The following is an 18,307-nucleotide window of genomic DNA, read 5'->3' on the forward strand; positions in this document are numbered from 1 at the left end:
CAAAAAAAACAGCCAAGTAAATGAGAGGAACAAGGAAAAGGTAGCAAAAAAATGATGAACAGAGACCCCTAAAGGGAGAGAAAGATGATGATGAAGATGAAGATGATAATGAAGCAGTGAAGAGGAAAAGAAGATGCATAAAATGATGAGAAGGCTACAAAAAAAACGAAACGTATTACAATAATTCTCAATCTCTTTTCAGTCGTCTGTGCTAGACTCTGTATTTTGACAGAATGCACAATATAAAATGGTTTTTTTTGCTTAAACCCCACTTTCAACCCTTTACCATTCTCATCCTCTTCATCATCATTTTATCATAAGTTAGCATGAAGAGAAAGGGAGAATTATTTTCCATCTTCCTTCAAGTCCCACGGTTTTAGCTGCATAAGTTTTTTTTCTTCATCTGAATTTATCTTACAACTCTTCAATTTTACTCTCTTTTTGCTTTCAGGTTTTTTTCATTCATATTTGTTCATCATTGCTCCTCATCTTCATCATTTTCATCGTTTCTTTCACACTTTTTATCCTCATATACTTGGTTAATTGCTTTGTTGGAGGGATGTAAAAATTGAAATGGGTGAAGAGGAGGAAGATGAAGGATATTTTAATGTTGTCGTCCTTTTTTACAATGTTTCCAGACTTTTAATGTTTACGTGAAAAAAAAGTGAATATGATGTTGCTGGAAGCAAAGATGAGATGAAAAAAGGTATAAAAAAAGGATGATGTTTCATCGTTTAAATGGGAAAGTCACAATCAAAATACTTGTCAAGCTTTTTCTGCTTTTTTTGAATATGGAATTGAAAAGACATTTTTCTTTTATTTAATATTTCATGTTCAGATTGACAATTGATTTGACTTTCAGTTCAAAATCTTGAATTCATTTTAATTCAACTGTTATCTAGATTCAGTTAATGTGTGTTATTTGAGGAAATATAATCATATTTGGTTGTTTAAGTGGCATTTGTAGAGGCGTCATAGCCAAGATCAAAAGACATTGGACCTGATTTGTCGGGTTTATAAAATCTGAAGATAATTGATTCAATAATCAATCCGGTAATCTGGAAAAAGACAAAGGACAATATGACTGAAATTATCCAGTTTATATCATTAGTTTGTACGGTTGAAGTATAATTTGAAGCAACTGATAAATTGAAGGTTTCACCTCTCCAATAGGATTTATTGACCACTACAGCTGCATTAAAAACTTCAATAATTATAACTATTACGAGAAGGGAGCCAATTATGTTGAAAAGTTGATGATTAGATGATAAAGACATTAAATTGTAACGATCAGAATTATGCCTTTTGAATACAGCTATGTAGGCCAAAAGAACCCAAGTGTAAAGAAAGATAGCGCCACCAACGCCTTCAACCAGACTGGCCGTTATGTAATTTTGATCGTGTGTTTCTAATGTGCTTAGTAATTTACTTGCCAAGTATTGGATAATAAATATACTTATTAAACATCTTTCCAGCCAAGTTAAAGATTGAACTCGTTGTAAGGTTATTGGTAAACTGGTTATCATATTAATTCTTGTCATGGCTCGACTCCAATCAGCTGAATCAGATAGCCTAACGTTACGGTTGTGTTGTAAGTAATGGCAATAAGGGTAAACTTGGTAGAAGTCTTGGCTTTTAATTACCAGCCCATACAAGTAAATTAACGAAACTTTGGATGCTGGTGATTTGTGGAAGGTTATTTCAATGAAACGAGGTTTATCCAGAGGTCGGACTGAATAGAAATCAATTAGGAGGTCAGTGACATCACTTGACATAAGACTATTGGAAGACCAAATTGTTGATCGGTTGATTTGTAAAGATCCTATTGAGCTTCCATTAGCTCTTATCAAATTTATATCGAAATATCCTGGTAATCTCTTGTTTACCAAACGACCACAACGGATTCTTATTTGGCTGACGTTTTTACAGGCCACTGGTGCATCGGGTAACTCATATTCAGTGATCTTTTTGATGGATGGCTTATGAAAGCGACGATAAATTGTAAAAAATAATGGGACAAGGAACAAACAAGAGACTATTGAGACGAAAAAGTAAGTTTTCCAATTTGTTGTCTTCCAACAAACACATTGTTTAACATTTTCATTAACGTATGGATAGCAGGTTGTTAAAGGTATATATTGGGTTCCATAAGATTTATCCAATGAATAACAAAGAGTATAAGTTACTAATGGTGCAGAATGTGATGACGGGTCATCAGAAAACAGAATCCGATATCCCATTAATCGAGAACCACTGGATATTAGTCTGAGATTTGAAGATGTTTCATTGGTTGATGTTTGGTTATTTTTGCGGCCTGGAATTGCAAGTGCGTCATAACCGATGAGAAAATGTTGATCGAAACCTCCAAAAAAGTTGTCATCTAAGTAAATTTGAGATTCGGATGAATTAACTGTTTGATTCAATGGATTTGAACTACTGTTAATTTTATGAAAATCGGATTTGTCTTCGCGTAAAACTGTTTCGTGTGCAGTATAATCAATAAATGCTGGAAACAAAGTTTTCATGAAACCGTAAGATATGTTAAAATCAAGGGGATAATTATCCAAACTAGTATTCATTGAAAGGTGAATTGATATTCTACATGTTCGACAATCAAATGGCCGACGAGCAAGCATGTAAAGTAGCCAAATTTTTTTTAAGCTATCATTTGTAGATTGTGATGAAGAGTCAATATATATCATAGGATAACTCCTAAAGGTGAATGATGTCAACCAATAAGAGTCATTTCGTGTCACTGTAACACGGTCTGGGATTATATTTGATGTCATAAATGAAGAATCGCGTCTTCCACAAAAATTTTGTATGTCACTGATAACACTTTCATTAGCATTAGAAGCAATTATGTCTTTGATTAGATTGTCTATTGAATTAATAGTTGGTGTACAGAAATAATTAGCCAGAGGAGCAGTTGACGGGGTTATATTAATGAGTAATATACAAAATACTGTAAACACGTACGATTTTGGACTTATTCGCACCATGACTTTTTGCTAATCAATAATTATTGTAATTTGTGATCACTTCCGTCGGATAAAGATAAACTGGCACAAAAAATTAATGTCTATACGTAAATTTACGATAAAATTTACTTCACCGTAACTGCATAACCATTCAGAGTTCTATAAATTTTTAAAACCACTCTAGCAATCATTGTTGCACAGCTGGAGGATCGAGCTTTAATTAAAATGAATGTTCTTAACGCATTAATTGATTAAACAAGAACTGAAATTAATTTCAATTTCTATTGATATGCAAAATAATTATTGATGTTCAAATTTCTAGAATAGAATCGAGACAAAATTTTTGGAGCCATATCATATTTATTTGTTTCCACTGATTTAGTGTTATACCTTTTGCTTATACAAGCAGTTAGACTACATTAGTTAATAAATTGCAAGTTAGAAAAATTAGAAAGCATCATCCTCATCAGCTTCAGACATTTCTTTAGCATACTCCAAATCTTGTTTTTCTCGTTCTTTTCTTTCTTCTGCAGATTCCAGGTCAGCATTGTATGACTTTGGAGGGAATCTCATCGCTTTAACTGATTGATTGTGAATATCTAGGCAGAAAGTGATTCTTTGATGGAAAGCAGCTTGAGGCTCAGATGTGCAGTAAACATCTACTGTTTCCTTTGACTGCATGTAGCCTTTCTCGTGATCAATGGTTGCCTCAATAACTCCATCTCTTATAGCTTTAGCAACTATATATTCAGCATCCTCAGGACAGTCGAGCATAAGTTTTTGAGCTACATCAGCTAAAGATATACGTGAATAGGACAGGTTAATCATTCTGACTCCAGTTTTGATGACATTGTGACGAAGACGAATAATTAAAGTGTAAGTATGGTCAGCTTCGAATTTAGGACCAAAGTTTTCCAGAACTTCATTGAATCGAGCTAAGTTACCAGTTCTCACAGCTTGTGTAAGTTGAAAGTAAGGAGCAAGAGCTCGTCGGAAGATTTGCTGACGAAAAACGGAACGATCAGGGATCTCTCCAAGTAAAAGTTCAACAGTTATAGCTAGCTTTTGAACTGTTTGCTTGAAACCGACGGCTGTTTGTTGAGGGGATTTTCGAAGAGCTTGAACCAAATTGGAATGAGCCTCGGAGTAATCTAATTGGATTGCTTTGATTCTGCCAAGATAATATAGAAATCTTGCCCACTCGTTGATGGAGGCCACTTCAGGAAAAACAGATTTAGAAACCAATTTTGCAGCTTGATCGTATAAGTTATAGTGAAGATAAAGACGGAGTAAGCAATTTAGATAGACAGCTTGTCCTTCATAATCATTTCTCAAAGTAGCAGTTCTCAATCTACTATGGAGTAAGCTTTTGACAAAATTAAATTTATTTGTCAGCTCATAAACTCGACAGTGATAGAAGGTACATTTTGCTGCTAATAAATCAAGTGTTCTACGATTTTGGGAACTAATTTTTGCCATTAGAAGATCAGAGCACTTGACAGCCTGAAAGTAAAAAACAAATGTCAATTAGAAGCACATTAAAAACAATTCATGTAATTCCAAGGCAAGATAAAATCAATAAAGCCAACTATTCAGAAGGAATTATTGATATTCATCTCGCGTTTTGGACAAAGGGAGTACCAGGGCAATTTAAACTTCTTCAATCAGAGACAGCTGAGAAAAGGCTCTCATAATTTCAATAATCTAATCTGTTATAAAGAGGGTTGATTATACGAAATTAGTTTGCCAGAAATCTCAAATTTCCCACAGAACAGCAACAGCTGATTAACAAAAGCTCCAGTCATGTAACTTTGTCTTAAACTGATTTTGAACGTCTAGTTAGAAACAAGATTCCTTACACTATCGAGGCTATTGGAGTCGATCAGGTGAAGAAGCAGAAGCAAATGAAAGTAAACATCGAGTTCGATTAAAAGAGGCGATTGAGCTGCTTTTCCAGTTCTTCCTTTAAAGGCGATTTGAGTAGATGAATCAACTTCCATAGGCTCTTGTTCAATGAAGGAGAGAAGGCTATCCTTTTGTGCGCCTGATGCCGTGTAAAATCCATTTATCAATTTTCTCAAAACTCTTGAGTTGAGCTTCTTTCTTGTTGAAACCAGAGTCCGAATAACCCTTAACATAAAACGAGGCTCCTTGTTCAGGACAAATTTCTCGATACATTTAGCATGTTCTTTAATTTCTTCCAAAACCGCTAAGTCACTGCCAGCCTCAGATTCATCTTTCTCCACCGGTTCAGTTTCAACTTCAACAGGTTTTACAGATTTAGCATTCTTCTCTTTCGCTTGAACAACCATACTGGTTCAATAAGATGGACACAATTAAGAATATTCGTAATTAATAACAGTAGATTAATTAAATTAAATTGATGGATTGACAAAGATTTTCACAACAATCAAAGCAAAACTAAACCACAAAACAGGATTATCACTGAGCGTAAGCAAGTGCCATCTGGAGATCATTAATGGTAAAATGGATATGGTCATTTAGTGTATCTTCACCAGATGTCAGTCTAAGCTATAAATCTAGTTCTCGGATTCTGGTTATCAGTTTAGTAGGGCTAATTCATTAAATGAATTGTGTTTCTTAAAAATCACCATATTTTCAGTGATTGATTCGTCAAATTCACTGCTAAATCAACAAGTTTAAACTCTAAAATTGTGTCAAGTGTTTTTTTAAATGTTGGTGTTCGTGGCTGTTTATATTTACCGCTTTTTTGAACCTATTTAATTGAAATGTACACATAGTCATAACAACGCGATATTAATGTCATTTGTATTTGTGTTTTTATTTGGTATTCATCTATATTTCAAGTTCTTTAATTGATATTTTGTTTTACCTTTAATCATGGCTTTTCTTGGTAAATTATTTGGTGGTGGAAAGACTGCCGAAAGACAGGAACAAAAGGTTACTACATCAGTGGCTATTCAAAAACTTCGTGACACGGAGGAGATGCTCAAGAAAAGGCAAGAACATATTGACAATTTAATCAAAGAACAGGAAACCATCATCAGAGCTAATGGAACCAAGAATAAAAAGGTAGCTCTAGCTGCTTTAAAAAAGAAGAAACGTTTGGAGAAACAAGCGGAAACTGTGGAAAACACACTAACTACATTGGATCTGCAAAGAGAGTCTTTGGAAAATGCACATACCAATACTGAAATCGTTAAAAATATGTCACTTGCTGCTAAAGCATTGAAGACTGTCCATAGTAGTATGGATGTTGACAAGGTTGAGGATCTGATGGAAGACGTTCGTGAGCAACAACAGTTATCTGAGGAGATTTTGAACGTAATCACCGATCGAAGCATGTTTGGACCAGCTGTAGATGAGGATGAACTTCTTAAGGAATTAGAAACAATGGAACAAGAAGAATTAGACAAACAGCTGTTGGATGCTGGTAGCCTTCCAGAAGTTCCTGAAGCAGCCCTGGTCGCTTCTGGTTCCAAATCAAAAGAAAAAGAACCCGAGGAAGATGAACTGGAGGCTTTGAAACAATGGGCAGCCTGATTACATTCCAATCGGGAGTAAGAATTATATCGAACATAAAACTAAAGCTATATGATTATAACTTACCTTGTCTTATATATTAATCTACTAAACAAGATTAAATTGGACAAAATTAAAATCGAAAGCAACAAAATTTTATTGCTGCACGATAAAATTATCCAGTTAGTTTTAAATTTTCTTCTCTTTTTTTTCTTTCATCACATATTTATTAGCATAGGATGCATGAATATTGAGTAATTTCTTGGTTTTGTGGTTTCATGGTCCTTTTATCGAAAGGTTTACTGACTTATTTATTTTTCACTGAAACTTTACTCATCTGAGTGAATTCAAGAATCGCGCTGCTGTTCTGGGTAAATGTGTCAACAAATTTTGGCCATATTTAGCCTGTTTTGGTCGGATTTCTCAATTTTTTCAATCTATCTAAATTCAAAGAAAGAAACCAATGTTACCTATGGGCACTGATGTTCAGCATTAGCTTTTTTTAAACTTGTTACTGTAAGTTACCATAAAAGGAGATTATGAGGAATAGACTTAAAAACGATTCTGTGAATAACTGAAAGTCCATTTTCAGTTAGAAATATTGAAATTTGATTGATAATATGATGGTTCTGCGATTGAACCTATTTATCGATCTCAAAAAGGAAGGAAAACTATGCTCAGTGATGAAGATAAACATTCAACAATATTCAGATAAACTACCTATTAATACTAGACGAATATTGACCATTTAAGTTCATCATAGCGTGCGAATCAATTAAGGTACGAGCCATGTACCATAAACTGTCATCAAATCAACCACAAGTAAAATAACATACTGAAATTACTCATTATTAATACACCCTTTATGAGTTTATTAATAAATTTGATGAATTTGTAAATATGTGATAAAGAAATTACTACAAAGAAGAGAAACTAATAAACAAATCAAATTTCCAATCGTGTAGCAATAATATTTTTGGGTTATTTTCGATTTTTTGTGTTTTATTTAATTTTGTACAATATTTTAGAAATGAGATAATGTTAGTTAAATCATATCAGATTTATTTAATATTCGATAAATTCTGGATAATTGACGTCCTCCATCAGACCTTTAACTTTTCAGCATCCATACTACTGTGTCAGGCTTTTGATGCTTTAACATCTATTAGCATATTTTAAGTGACTTCAATATTAACATTTTTGGTTCCATTGGCTTTGTTTTGGTCTCTGGTTCGATGATTAGACTGTTATGAAGGTTAAAGATGCGTAACAACTTTTCTTGTCTTTTCAGGACTGTGAAAGCTGAGACAGCGATTGATTTTGAAAGTCAAGAACATGCCAAATTAATTGATTTTCACAGTCAGGTGGATGAAATGTTAGCAGTTGGTACCGCAACCATGGGTAAATTACGTGATCAGCGAGATACCTTTTCAAGAATTAAATCCAGTTTGAGTGAGATTGCTAATCAGCTTGGTATGTCAAACACTGTAATGAGATTGATTGAGAAACGAAGTGCTATGGACAATCTAATTTTATATGGTTTAATGATTATTTTCATTATTTTTATGATAATAGTGTACATATACTTTGTGAGATGAGTAAAAAAAGATGAAATCAAAAATACAATAATAATTAAAGGTACTTTTACAATTTTACAATTGATCATTCTCTATCTTGGTTGATAAAAAATGATTAACAAGGAGCCGCGCCTGAAAAACGAGAAAGTAAAATAACAATTAGTAAAACTAAGTCAATATTCACTGATTATTAATCAACTTACCGATTATTCCATCTATACACCTAATTAAGTTTATATTTTGATGGTTGACAAGATCCAAATGTACCGAAGGAAGTGATTTACTTGCACAAATGTTAGTCCTAATTGGATTTAAATGATTATTACTTTTTATACAAGAAATTAGACATTTTCCTTGACCATGATCTATCATTGGAATAAACAAAGATAACAATAAAAGGGTTAAAGGGGATACAATACATAAATAACTCACAGCAATTATACAAATTGAAGTTTACACATCTAGATAGCACAAAGTTTTTGACACAAAGCACCTCAAAGTTGAATGTAATGTTTGTTTGAAAGAAGAGTGTTTCTGATCAACTTACCGGTTATTTTTCCATGGTCTCTTTCACAAGAAGAGTGTTGGAAACGATCTCCAAAAAAGAAGATGAAAGCCAAAGATGGCGATAATGACAATGGCTTAAGCACAAGGACATTATGATATTCAGGGCCAATAAAAGATTGTCCATTTGTTAACACAGATAGTCCAGATTTGGTTTCAGATTTGGCCCAGTAAATATTAATTTTAGATGGTGCTGTTGATGAGATTGTTTTACAGATATCCGAATCTATTCCCAATGTGGTGCACGTTGATGGTAAAAGGGAAAAGGCTGTATTAGCTAAAGATGCAACATAAAACGATTCAGCATTTTTGTTTGAAGAATAAGGTAAATCATCAAATTGTATTGATGATTTTGTTGGTATCACTGCAGCATCACAATGAAATAAAATGGAATAAAATAGAATGAAAAATCTAGACAAAATATTCACCATTGTCTAAGAAGTTTGTTACAACTGAAGTTATAAGGGACAAGTGTTTGGGACGAGGTTGACTTTGACTTTGACTTTAGAAATTTAGAAAAGGCAGAAAGAGTTAGGCTGTAAATTGTCGTCGGGTACAATTACAGAGAAAGTAACAAGACGAAGACGACAGAAAGAAGAAGATGATGAAGGAGAAGATGAAAGACTGAGTGAAAACTTTTGTGAGAGTGAGAACTAGGAGGGAGGATGAAAAGAAAAAGATGAAACAGAGGAAAGTAAAATTAAGGAGGAGGAGGTGGAGAGTTAAGAATAAGCAAAAGTATAAACTTAAAATGCCGCAGATGAAAAGTCGGCTTTTTTCTTTTAACTTTTTGGCAACATCTTCAACACTGATATGGACGGTAATTGCCGGTTTCACCAATCTTTTAAGCTTTAGAGCAAACAAAAACTAGTTGAAAGAAGGGTAAAGTGGAAATCGAAACATTCTCAGGAACTGAATTAAATTTTAACAAATTAGATTCTCTTGGTTCACTTCAATTCTGTTCAATTCTCAATTTGATTCACTGGAATATCTTTAGGCCAGGATTGGATAAAGTCTCTTAAACAAGTTTCATTCATTTTTTTTAGTGGTTTCCTTGTAATTTTAACCCCTTCTCTTTTCCTAGTAGTTGAACTCAAAGTCATAAAAAGATTAAAAGATTGGTGAAACAGGTAGAACCTGCGAATTGTGACCAGTAATTGAGCTCGGAAAGTGTAAAATGAAATGCGCTTCCATCTTTGTTCTTAGATAAATATAACTTTACTAGGGACCGGGAAAATTGAAGGTGACAATCAGTGTGGATTGTAAGGAATATAATTATATATGTATAATTTTTGCGGGTTAATATAATTAAGGTAATTAAGGTTAATTACAATATCAATACAGGTTTTTAGAGGGAAAACAGTTGAATAATTTTTGATAAAAAACTGATTGTTTCATTTTTTCCAAAGTTAAAATTGTCTTCATTTTTAACAACAAATGAAACAATTTTCTCTTCTCTTCTCTTTTTATAAACTCTATTTAATTCATAAATACATGAAAAACAGTTCTATCTTAAGAGAAATATCGATGTTTTTTGCGGTTTTTTGCTTCCTCAAAATATATGATCACTTGTGCCATTTGTTTAACAAACATGTAATTTAACATAATTAGCTGGATAGAGTCCAACTCGTCCATCTTTACGTCCTTTACACCAACCTTGTTCGTCTTCATCTTCTAGTTTTTCGAATACATCACCTAAAGGAGATTAGAAGAGATTTAAATTAGAATCAAAATTAGCATTTCCGAGAAAAAAAGCTTATAAAGGAATGAAAGTGATTTAAATGGAATCGTTAAATCAATTAGCAACAATTCAACATCAATTGACTATCATAAAATAATAAATAAGCTTTACAATTGGTGAATACTAGGAAAGTGACAGTTGACAATTGTATTAATTTAAGACATTTAGTTGGCTTATTTGCATTTAAATTTAAATGAAACAATATCCAATGACAAGTAAAGCTAAACAGACAAATATAATTCTTGTTATCACAGGGTTTCCAGTCAGAAAGAGACACTCTCCAGCCACATTTTAACATTGTCCAAATTAACTGGAACACTTTTTAGACATTTGTTGGGCTCATTTTCAATTTGTTCAACATTTTCCATTTCGATTTTAACAGAGTCCAACTGCGATTAAACATAACAAAGTGCTCATAATCAAAATTATTATAATATTTATATTGAGCTAAGAAGAGGGTAATTAAATACCAATCAATCTGCACTTTGAGCTTTTGCTCTGTTATATTTAGAGATAATTTAATTTATGATCATGATTTTTACAATCTTGTCCGGATATTTCCGAAATTCAGAGGTCAATTTGCTCTACATTCCTAACTTTGAACCTTTTAAATTATGCTTTAGATGCTTCAAAATTTTTAAATTGGATTAAGAAGTGGTGAGTAACGTGGAAACAAAAGTAAATACGACTTGCTAGCGACAACCCCATAAGCCGCAGCAATATGAACCTTAATATTAATTCGATTCTTTAGTTATTTGTATTTAAGTTTGTTTCATCTTGGCTGAACTTTGCACAATAGAACTAAAAAGTGTTTCTTTCTGGCTGAAAACCCTGAAATAAAGCAGATAATGTCAGAAGAATTGAATTTCATCTATGTGATACAGCAATTTCCAACTGAGTTTTGAAAATGCTTATAATAAATACTATAATACTATGATAAATGTTATAATAAGTACAAATTACAAAAAAAATCAATAACAATTTTTTTCTCTGCAGCTTCTGATCAAGTTTCAAATCAATTAAAGTAACCCAAATTTGAAAAGTCACCGAGAGCTAAATCATTCATTAAAAGCGACCCAAACGCTGAGATTAATAAAATCCAGGAGCAGTTTGCTGCTATAACCTTAATTTCACTGCTCAACCAGCTACGTCTAAATTGTTTCAAAACAAATATGAAATATTTGATAAAAAAATGAAACTAATCCATTGAACTTCAATTCCTTTGACTGTATCTGCATTATCCTGATATTAATACCTTGTTTGAAAGATAATTCATCAGCTTCAGCTCCTTCATAATCATATAAGGCTTTAACAGGTACTCCAGGCTCTCCGTTGTCTACCAAGACATCATTTGAATAATCATCCCATTCTTCACGTTCATCATCGAATGGGTTGTTTTCCGTTTTCCCGTTTCTGTTCAGACAAGAAAGTAGATAAAACAAACATTAATATCATCATATAACCTTGATTGAGAATAATAATAGAAGACAGTTAACAGTAAATAAATAACAAAATGGGTAAAATGGGTAATGAGAAAACACCCAAAAGCAGTTTCAATATTACAGTTTGAAATATTTCTTCTCACTTGAAAGGCTATTTTATCAGAAGCAGTCATTTCAACTGTGCTTCCAATAACCTGGTAATCAATTAAAAACGCAATCAATATAATTAGTGCAATGCTAATCTATCAATTTAATCGATCATAAACAATACAGAAAGGTAAAGATGAAGATTAGTTAAAAGTAAATTTGGTTGTCAATATGAAGACTAATCTGGAAAGCAATCATGAGTACAATTAAATAATTAGTTATGATGTTTGCTGAAAAAGACTAAAAATTGGACTAAGTTAATGATTAACAGTTTTAAGATACGGTGTTCGCAAATAGCGGATAATTAGATTGATTTTGGTAATCAAAAAGTAAATTATTCTGAGCTATTTAAAGATTTTATAATAAAAAAAACTAAGCATTTAAATGCTGTCTGAAACCAGATTGGTGGCAAAAAAATAAAGGTCATTAAAAGGTTTCAAGTACTGGTCAAATTCATGATTATCTATTTATTTGTGAACTCAATTAGATATTGGATTCTGTGAATGCAGAAATTTTTTTACAAATCAAGTTTGTTATCATTATTGCTATTATTACTATGATGCTAAATACACTACTGATATAGCAACCGACGCTTTAACCTGAATCATAAAATTAAATTTGAAAAGGTAAACAATTGAGAATTGTAAGCTGAAAAAGTGCAGTTAGCTTGTCGTTAAATTGTGCTAAGCAGATTGACCAACACGCAATGAATATAATATCTAATGTTGGACATAAGAATCATTTTTTTACCAGTCAACTATTAGAGGGATGATAATTTATAATCGTCACCAAGTTACCATTTAAATCAGTTTATGACACTGGCCTGAAACGTGATAATCTTAAGAAAAAATTACAAATAATTCAACAGGTCGTTACTATTATAAGCAGATTGATTTGATAGCTTAATAAACATTAAAATCAATCAAGAGGTAGAAACAAGAAAAAATTGAGTTTGAAATATTGCATGATAACTCTCCTATGGTATAGCTTACTGACGTGATACTTTTACGATTGACTGATACATACTAAATTGTCATTAACTGTCAAAAATAGTTTACTGCAATATAAATTTTAACCCATTTTAAGTACTTACGAATTTATATGAGAATCTATTTCGGTATCATCGTTATGTATGCTTTTTGCCTTGTTGTTTATCTCATTTTGATTGTTATGATCTGCCACTTCGTTGTTACCGTTTGTTAAATTATTGTGTTCAACATTTGAATCTCCTTTTGATTTCTTTTCCTTGTTATTTGCAGATAAGTTGGATGCATATTCCTATGAAGTGAAGAGATTAGTTAAATTAATAAATTGTACAATCAGTTGAACTTCAAATGTGATTAATCGGGATTTCAAGCCAGCATGGTTATGTTTCAAAGCAACAAAAGCGTGAATTTGGTGATATAATTGAGGATTACATTTCAAGCCTACTGACAACAATAATCGTGTTATTGATATTGATAATGAATAGTGAAGACAGCAAATGTATGTCAACTCGAAATTTAAGGTTATGAATCTGGGCTGAAGAAAAATATATTTCAACTTTCGCTTTGAATAATGATAATGATAAATCAACGCATTTTTTTCTCACAGAGTAAAAAATGAAGACAATCCACATTCTTTGTGTTTAAAAATGAAACATAACCATTATTATAAAGGGTAGTCATTGTGGATTGAAAACACTGAGAGTAGCAATTGAGAGTTGCCTGTAATTAGATCAAACTTTCTTTTGCTTGTTAAAGGTTAATGAAAGGGTTTCAGGTTAAATATTGTTGAACTATTGATATTACATGTAAAGGTAATGAAGAAGTAATTAGGAATGATGAAAATGAAAATGATATTGTGGAAACATGCAAACTGATGCTGAAAAATACCTCATGGGAGAGTATTTTTGATTGAAAACACCATTTTAACCCAAAAAATAGGAGTGAAAAAGTAACAAATGTTAGGAAACATTACAAGGTTGGAATGAAAAGTGAAAATGAAAAACAGGAAAATACAAAATTAGACATTATAACATAATTTGGACAATTATGTACAAAAAAGGTATTCCTTACTGATGATTCTAATTGTTATAAGTGGAAACTATTAACACTATTAATAGAGACAATTAGTTAATAGGATGACAGTTAATGAAGAGCAATTAGAAGTAATTTAAATGCTGCTGGCTAAGTTGTAAGGTTATTAACTTGGGTTGAAAACAATTGCAAATCAATGGACAAGTTCAAAAAAATGAGATTGACTGCCATTGGAAAAATTTGTCAACTATTTTCAACTGGGACAGTGAATCGTTAAGGTTAAGTAATATGAAATGTTAATTAAAGTAAAATAGAATGAGAAATTTACAGGCAATTCCTCGTTGAATTTGTGTTGATTTACAAGAGTAATACCAGTCTCGGCGATTGGATTTTTTTTGCTCGGTTTACCAATAATATCTCGAAACTCTTCACAATATTCCTGGAAAGCGGTAAATAATGACCAAGGAAGAGAAGAGTTGATTTTGGATGAGAAATTAGTAAATTAAAAATTTAAGTTAACATTGTTGTGTTGAATTAATTTTGATTGAAAAAGATTAAATGAAACAGAGAACTCATGATTCAACACAGACCATGCAGATGGACTGAGAATTGAAGGACATCGAAAACGATGATGATTATGATGAAGGGGATGTTTATCTGTTTGTTTTCGTACGCAATAATGAAGCAATTAAAAATAATCTCAATTTTATCAAAAGTAACCATACAAGGAGATGATGTACTTTCTTGATGATTAAACATGCAAACACGCTTGAGTTTTAATTTTTTTTTGCTACAAACTATTCATATAAATTGAAAGATAATGTTGAGGTAACAAGTTATAGTAATGGTAATAATGAAATAGAGAGAAACACTCACACATTAAAACAATATATGAACAAAAGGTATACCTCAATAAGCAACAAAAACACACACGCAAACGATGTTTACTTCTGAAAGGTAAGATAAATGGAATAATGGTGAAAAATAAGAGCAAAAATGAAAGTTATCGAAGAAGGGAAAGTGTGTTAATTGTGGGATTCTAAGCTGTAGTTAATTCTTGGTCAGTAGTAGAAGTAGTTGTTCGGAACAACTAGGGATAAATGAAGAAGAAGAGGCTGAAATATCAAACCTACACAATATATATTTTATCAAGAAAGAGATATGATTAAATGTCATGATGGTGAAGATGGAAATGTAGGTAAATCATCATGTAATGATAATGTTGCGAAGGTAAGAGTAAAAGCTTTTAAGATATGATTTAAACAGAAAAAAAATGTAAAAGTTCAAGGACTAAAAGCAAATGCTGTTTAAAAAAATTAACCCATTTGTGAGTGAAAAAAACTCAACGGAATTGACGGGGAGATTAGAATCTAACTATGAACAATCAGAGGAAGGAATGAAAAAAAACAAGGGGAAGGAACAATTGATGCGTAAAAATTAAATGCGAAAAGGACACTTATTGTCGAAGCTTTTTTATCTTCTTCAATACTATCATTAAACAATGTACGGAGCAAACATAAAATACAATAGCTAAAATTAAGATTTCGTGTCTCACCTCGAATATTGGCCAATTCATGGCCATACCAACACCGTTATTATTTGACCATAATCTGAGGTCTTTACAGGCATCGGCGTTTTGTATTGTGTGTCTATATTCTTCATAAATTAAAGGTAATTCAGGATTGGCGGAAATATTAAGGCAGTCATGGATTGCGAAAAGCATTTTTTTAAAAAATTCAAGACGTTTATGTTCAAATTCCTGGCACTTATCAAATACAACGGTCATATCTTCGATATACTTTGCATTGTATTCGTTGATTTCTTTAAGAGCTTGTTCATATTTTTCCTTTGTCTTTTGAACTTCGTCTTTACACTTTATCACACGATCCTGAAGTTTCTTAACCTGTAAAATGGACAAGAAAAGATTATAATATCATAGAACTGGGGTATTTTAAAAGGTTGAAAAATTATGGTTATGTTAAGGTGATGAGAGGCGACTACTGTATTTGAATAGGGCGAATGCTCACCTGGTCAGGAGACAAAGAAGAATCACCGGAGGCATTGCGTTCTAAGTTTACAGCTGATCTTTCATTTTTACAGGCTGAGTGGTAATCTATTTTGGCTTTATTGACTTTTTCGAAATGTTTAGCCCATGTTTTTTGAGCCTGTGAAATAATTGAATGAGAAAAAATAAAATTAATGCTTGAAATCAAAGGATTTTAAGGCTTAAATGGCAATGTAACCAGCCAAGATGAAAGATAAATTACTTTTTTAAAGGCATCATCAAAATCTTTCTTTTCCTTTAGATGCATCATTGATTTATGGTAATTGTCCTTCTGCCATTGTTTAATTTGAGGTACAACATCATCAAATAATTTGTCCTTAATTTGTAAATGAATATTACATCGTCTCTCTGCTTCAGAATTTACAGCTTTCCAGGCTGCCTCCATGGTACCATATTCTGGACCTTTCTCAATTTGTTCATTCCATTTTTTGGCCCATCCTCGTAATGATTTACCATAATTTTTCTCTATTTCACTTCTTTCACTAATTAATTGTATTAAATCATTACACAGCTTGAAACCATCCTCTGTTCGTTTTGTTGTCCTTTTGTAGTTTCCTGGTTCCCAGAAACTATCACTACTAGGAACCAGCATAGCTTCATCACTATGTTGAGACATTATCCACTTGCGAACCGGGTAAGATTGTAAAAAACGTCTCTTTTTATTCCTAAAATAGAAGAGACAATTTGAACAACAATTAGAAAACATGTCACCGACGTATAAAATATAAACGGAGAATGGCATTTCTCAATATTATGGTATTAATCATAACCCAAAACTGAGGTACGAAACACAGCTAGTCATCAAATTGCACACACTCTTGCTTACGGAGAAATGAAAAAGGAAAAACAGTAAAATATTGAATAGACAATATAATAAATCCCAGGTGAATCTGATTGACTGTTCGTTCTATTAATGGGCATGAGAGTGACATTCAAGTACACCTTGAAAATAAATAACTATATATAAGGATGTATATATTATGGATATGTTTATATGACTAAGATATTTATCTCCAACCATGGTTTACAATCCCAAATCGTAATAATTGGAAAGGCTAACAGTTAAAGACAAGAAGCAATTTATAACACAATCACAGACCAGAAAAATGCATTAAACCCGAGTGAATAGATAGATGAACATAGAGACAGAATAGGAGACACACCAGATTGGTGATGTTGTGGATGAATATTATGACTTAGGTATATAAAATAACTTAATTACTTTAAATAAAGCAGATATATTAATATCCTTGGAACAGTAAAAAGATGGTTTAATACACAATTACATCGGATTCTTAATCAAATGGTGTTAACGATAACAGCACAGCACAACAAAAAAAAGAGAAGACAGATTTAAGGCAAATATTATCGACACATTATGCAAAAGCCAAAAGAGAAGAAAAAAAGAGATGGTGAAAAGGTTTGAATGTGAGTGAGCTGGATGAGAGCGTGAGAGAAGAAGGAAAAGATAAGGAAAACCATTGGGTGAACAAGATTTTGTTACGACTGTAGGTTGTTGTTGTTGTTATGGTAAATACTGGTTAATCAGATGAAAAATACTACACTTGTAGATAAATTGACAATGACAATCAATTGATACACGCTGAAAGCTGATTAATTAAAACAATCTCAGTGACAGGAAACACAATTGGTTAACCCAAAGTTAACTAAAGCCTTACAACCAAAAAGGATTTTACCAGAAGCTTTATTTTCTGGTTATGTTTTACTCCAACATTTTTTAGGTAACTTTGTTTTCACTCTGGTTGATGTGCCATATATTTTTGGATGAAAAAAATTGATTAATCTAAACACTATATCCTTTGGATCAATTGATCAATCATCATCATGATCAATAACAACATAATTAATTTCTTACCAGAAAATAGGCTAACACATGGAGTCTTTTTAAGTTGATTTCCCTCTGGTGGACAATAAAGAGGTATATACACAATGACGAAAAAAAGTGGCAAGTATAATAATATTGATAGTCTATTAAAATTTGATAATCAAGAGGACGATTGTGGTGATGATGATGACGATTATACTGATGATGATGATATGAAAAAAATTAATTTACAAGTTCAACAAACTCACAGTTAGATATGTTTATATGAGAAACATGATGTGAAAGAAATTTTCAAACCAAATGGAGTACATAGAGTGGTGATGCTGTAGCAGAAGGTTACAAGCTAACTCTCGTTAGTTTTTCCGTTTACCTCTCTTTCTCTCTTCCTCTCTCGGGCTCGTTCCGTGTCTCCCTTTCATCTT

At 32.2% G+C, this 18,307-nt stretch overlaps 4 protein-coding genes across 13 annotated transcripts; 1 reads left to right on the plus strand and 3 right to left on the minus strand.

Moving 5' to 3' along the window:
- Positions 1-3,321: 3,321 nt before the first annotated feature.
- Rpn3 (regulatory particle non-ATPase 3) lies at positions 3,322-5,394 on the minus strand. Its single transcript, XM_015928762.3, has 2 exons — positions 4,841-5,394; positions 3,322-4,484 (listed from the first exon to the last, which is right to left on the minus strand). The coding sequence occupies exons 1-2, from the start codon at positions 5,291-5,293 to the stop codon at positions 3,429-3,431; spliced, it is 1,509 nt and encodes a 502-aa protein (XP_015784248.1). The 5' UTR covers positions 5,294-5,394; the 3' UTR covers positions 3,322-3,428.
- A 382-nt stretch (positions 5,395-5,776) lies between these two features.
- On the plus strand, positions 5,777-6,679 carry LOC107361836 (charged multivesicular body protein 4c). Its single transcript, XM_015928764.3, has one exon. It carries the CDS (start codon positions 5,844-5,846, stop codon positions 6,504-6,506), a length of 663 nt encoding a protein of 220 aa, XP_015784250.1. The 5' UTR covers positions 5,777-5,843; the 3' UTR covers positions 6,507-6,679.
- A 1,322-nt stretch (positions 6,680-8,001) lies between these two features.
- Positions 8,002-9,830, minus strand: LOC107361837 (uncharacterized). The gene is made up of 3 exons (XM_015928765.3): positions 8,610-9,830; positions 8,266-8,427; positions 8,002-8,194 (listed from the first exon to the last, which is right to left on the minus strand). Exons 1-3 carry the CDS (start codon positions 9,055-9,057, stop codon positions 8,178-8,180), a joined length of 627 nt encoding a protein of 208 aa, XP_015784251.1. The 5' UTR covers positions 9,058-9,830; the 3' UTR covers positions 8,002-8,177.
- Positions 9,831-9,886: 56 nt separating this feature from the next.
- Positions 9,887-18,283, minus strand: LOC107361834 (protein kinase C and casein kinase substrate in neurons protein 1-like). 10 transcript variants are annotated; one of them, XM_089265867.1, is made up of 8 exons: positions 17,916-18,283; positions 16,242-16,704; positions 16,002-16,139; positions 15,530-15,877; positions 14,303-14,413; positions 13,050-13,234; positions 11,623-11,780; positions 9,887-10,321 (listed from the first exon to the last, which is right to left on the minus strand). In XM_089265867.1, the coding sequence occupies exons 2-8, from the start codon at positions 16,653-16,655 to the stop codon at positions 10,209-10,211; spliced, it is 1,467 nt and encodes a 488-aa protein (XP_089121993.1). In that variant the 5' UTR covers positions 16,656-16,704; positions 17,916-18,283; the 3' UTR covers positions 9,887-10,208. The 10 variants fall into 10 exon arrangements, with proteins under 10 accessions (XP_089121993.1, XP_089121991.1, XP_089121992.1 ...); XM_089265865.1 differs by lacking the exon at positions 17,916-18,283 and adding an exon at positions 17,262-17,417; XM_089265866.1 differs by lacking the exon at positions 17,916-18,283 and adding an exon at positions 17,203-17,417.
- Between the last annotated feature and the right edge of the window lie 24 nt (positions 18,284-18,307).

This window comes from Tetranychus urticae, chromosome 1 (assembly GCF_039701765.1).
Source record: "Tetranychus urticae isolate SD_2017Ah chromosome 1, NJAU_TeUrti_SD_1.0, whole genome shotgun sequence".
In the NCBI taxonomy this organism is placed as follows: Eukaryota; Metazoa; Arthropoda; class Arachnida; order Trombidiformes; family Tetranychidae; genus Tetranychus; species Tetranychus urticae.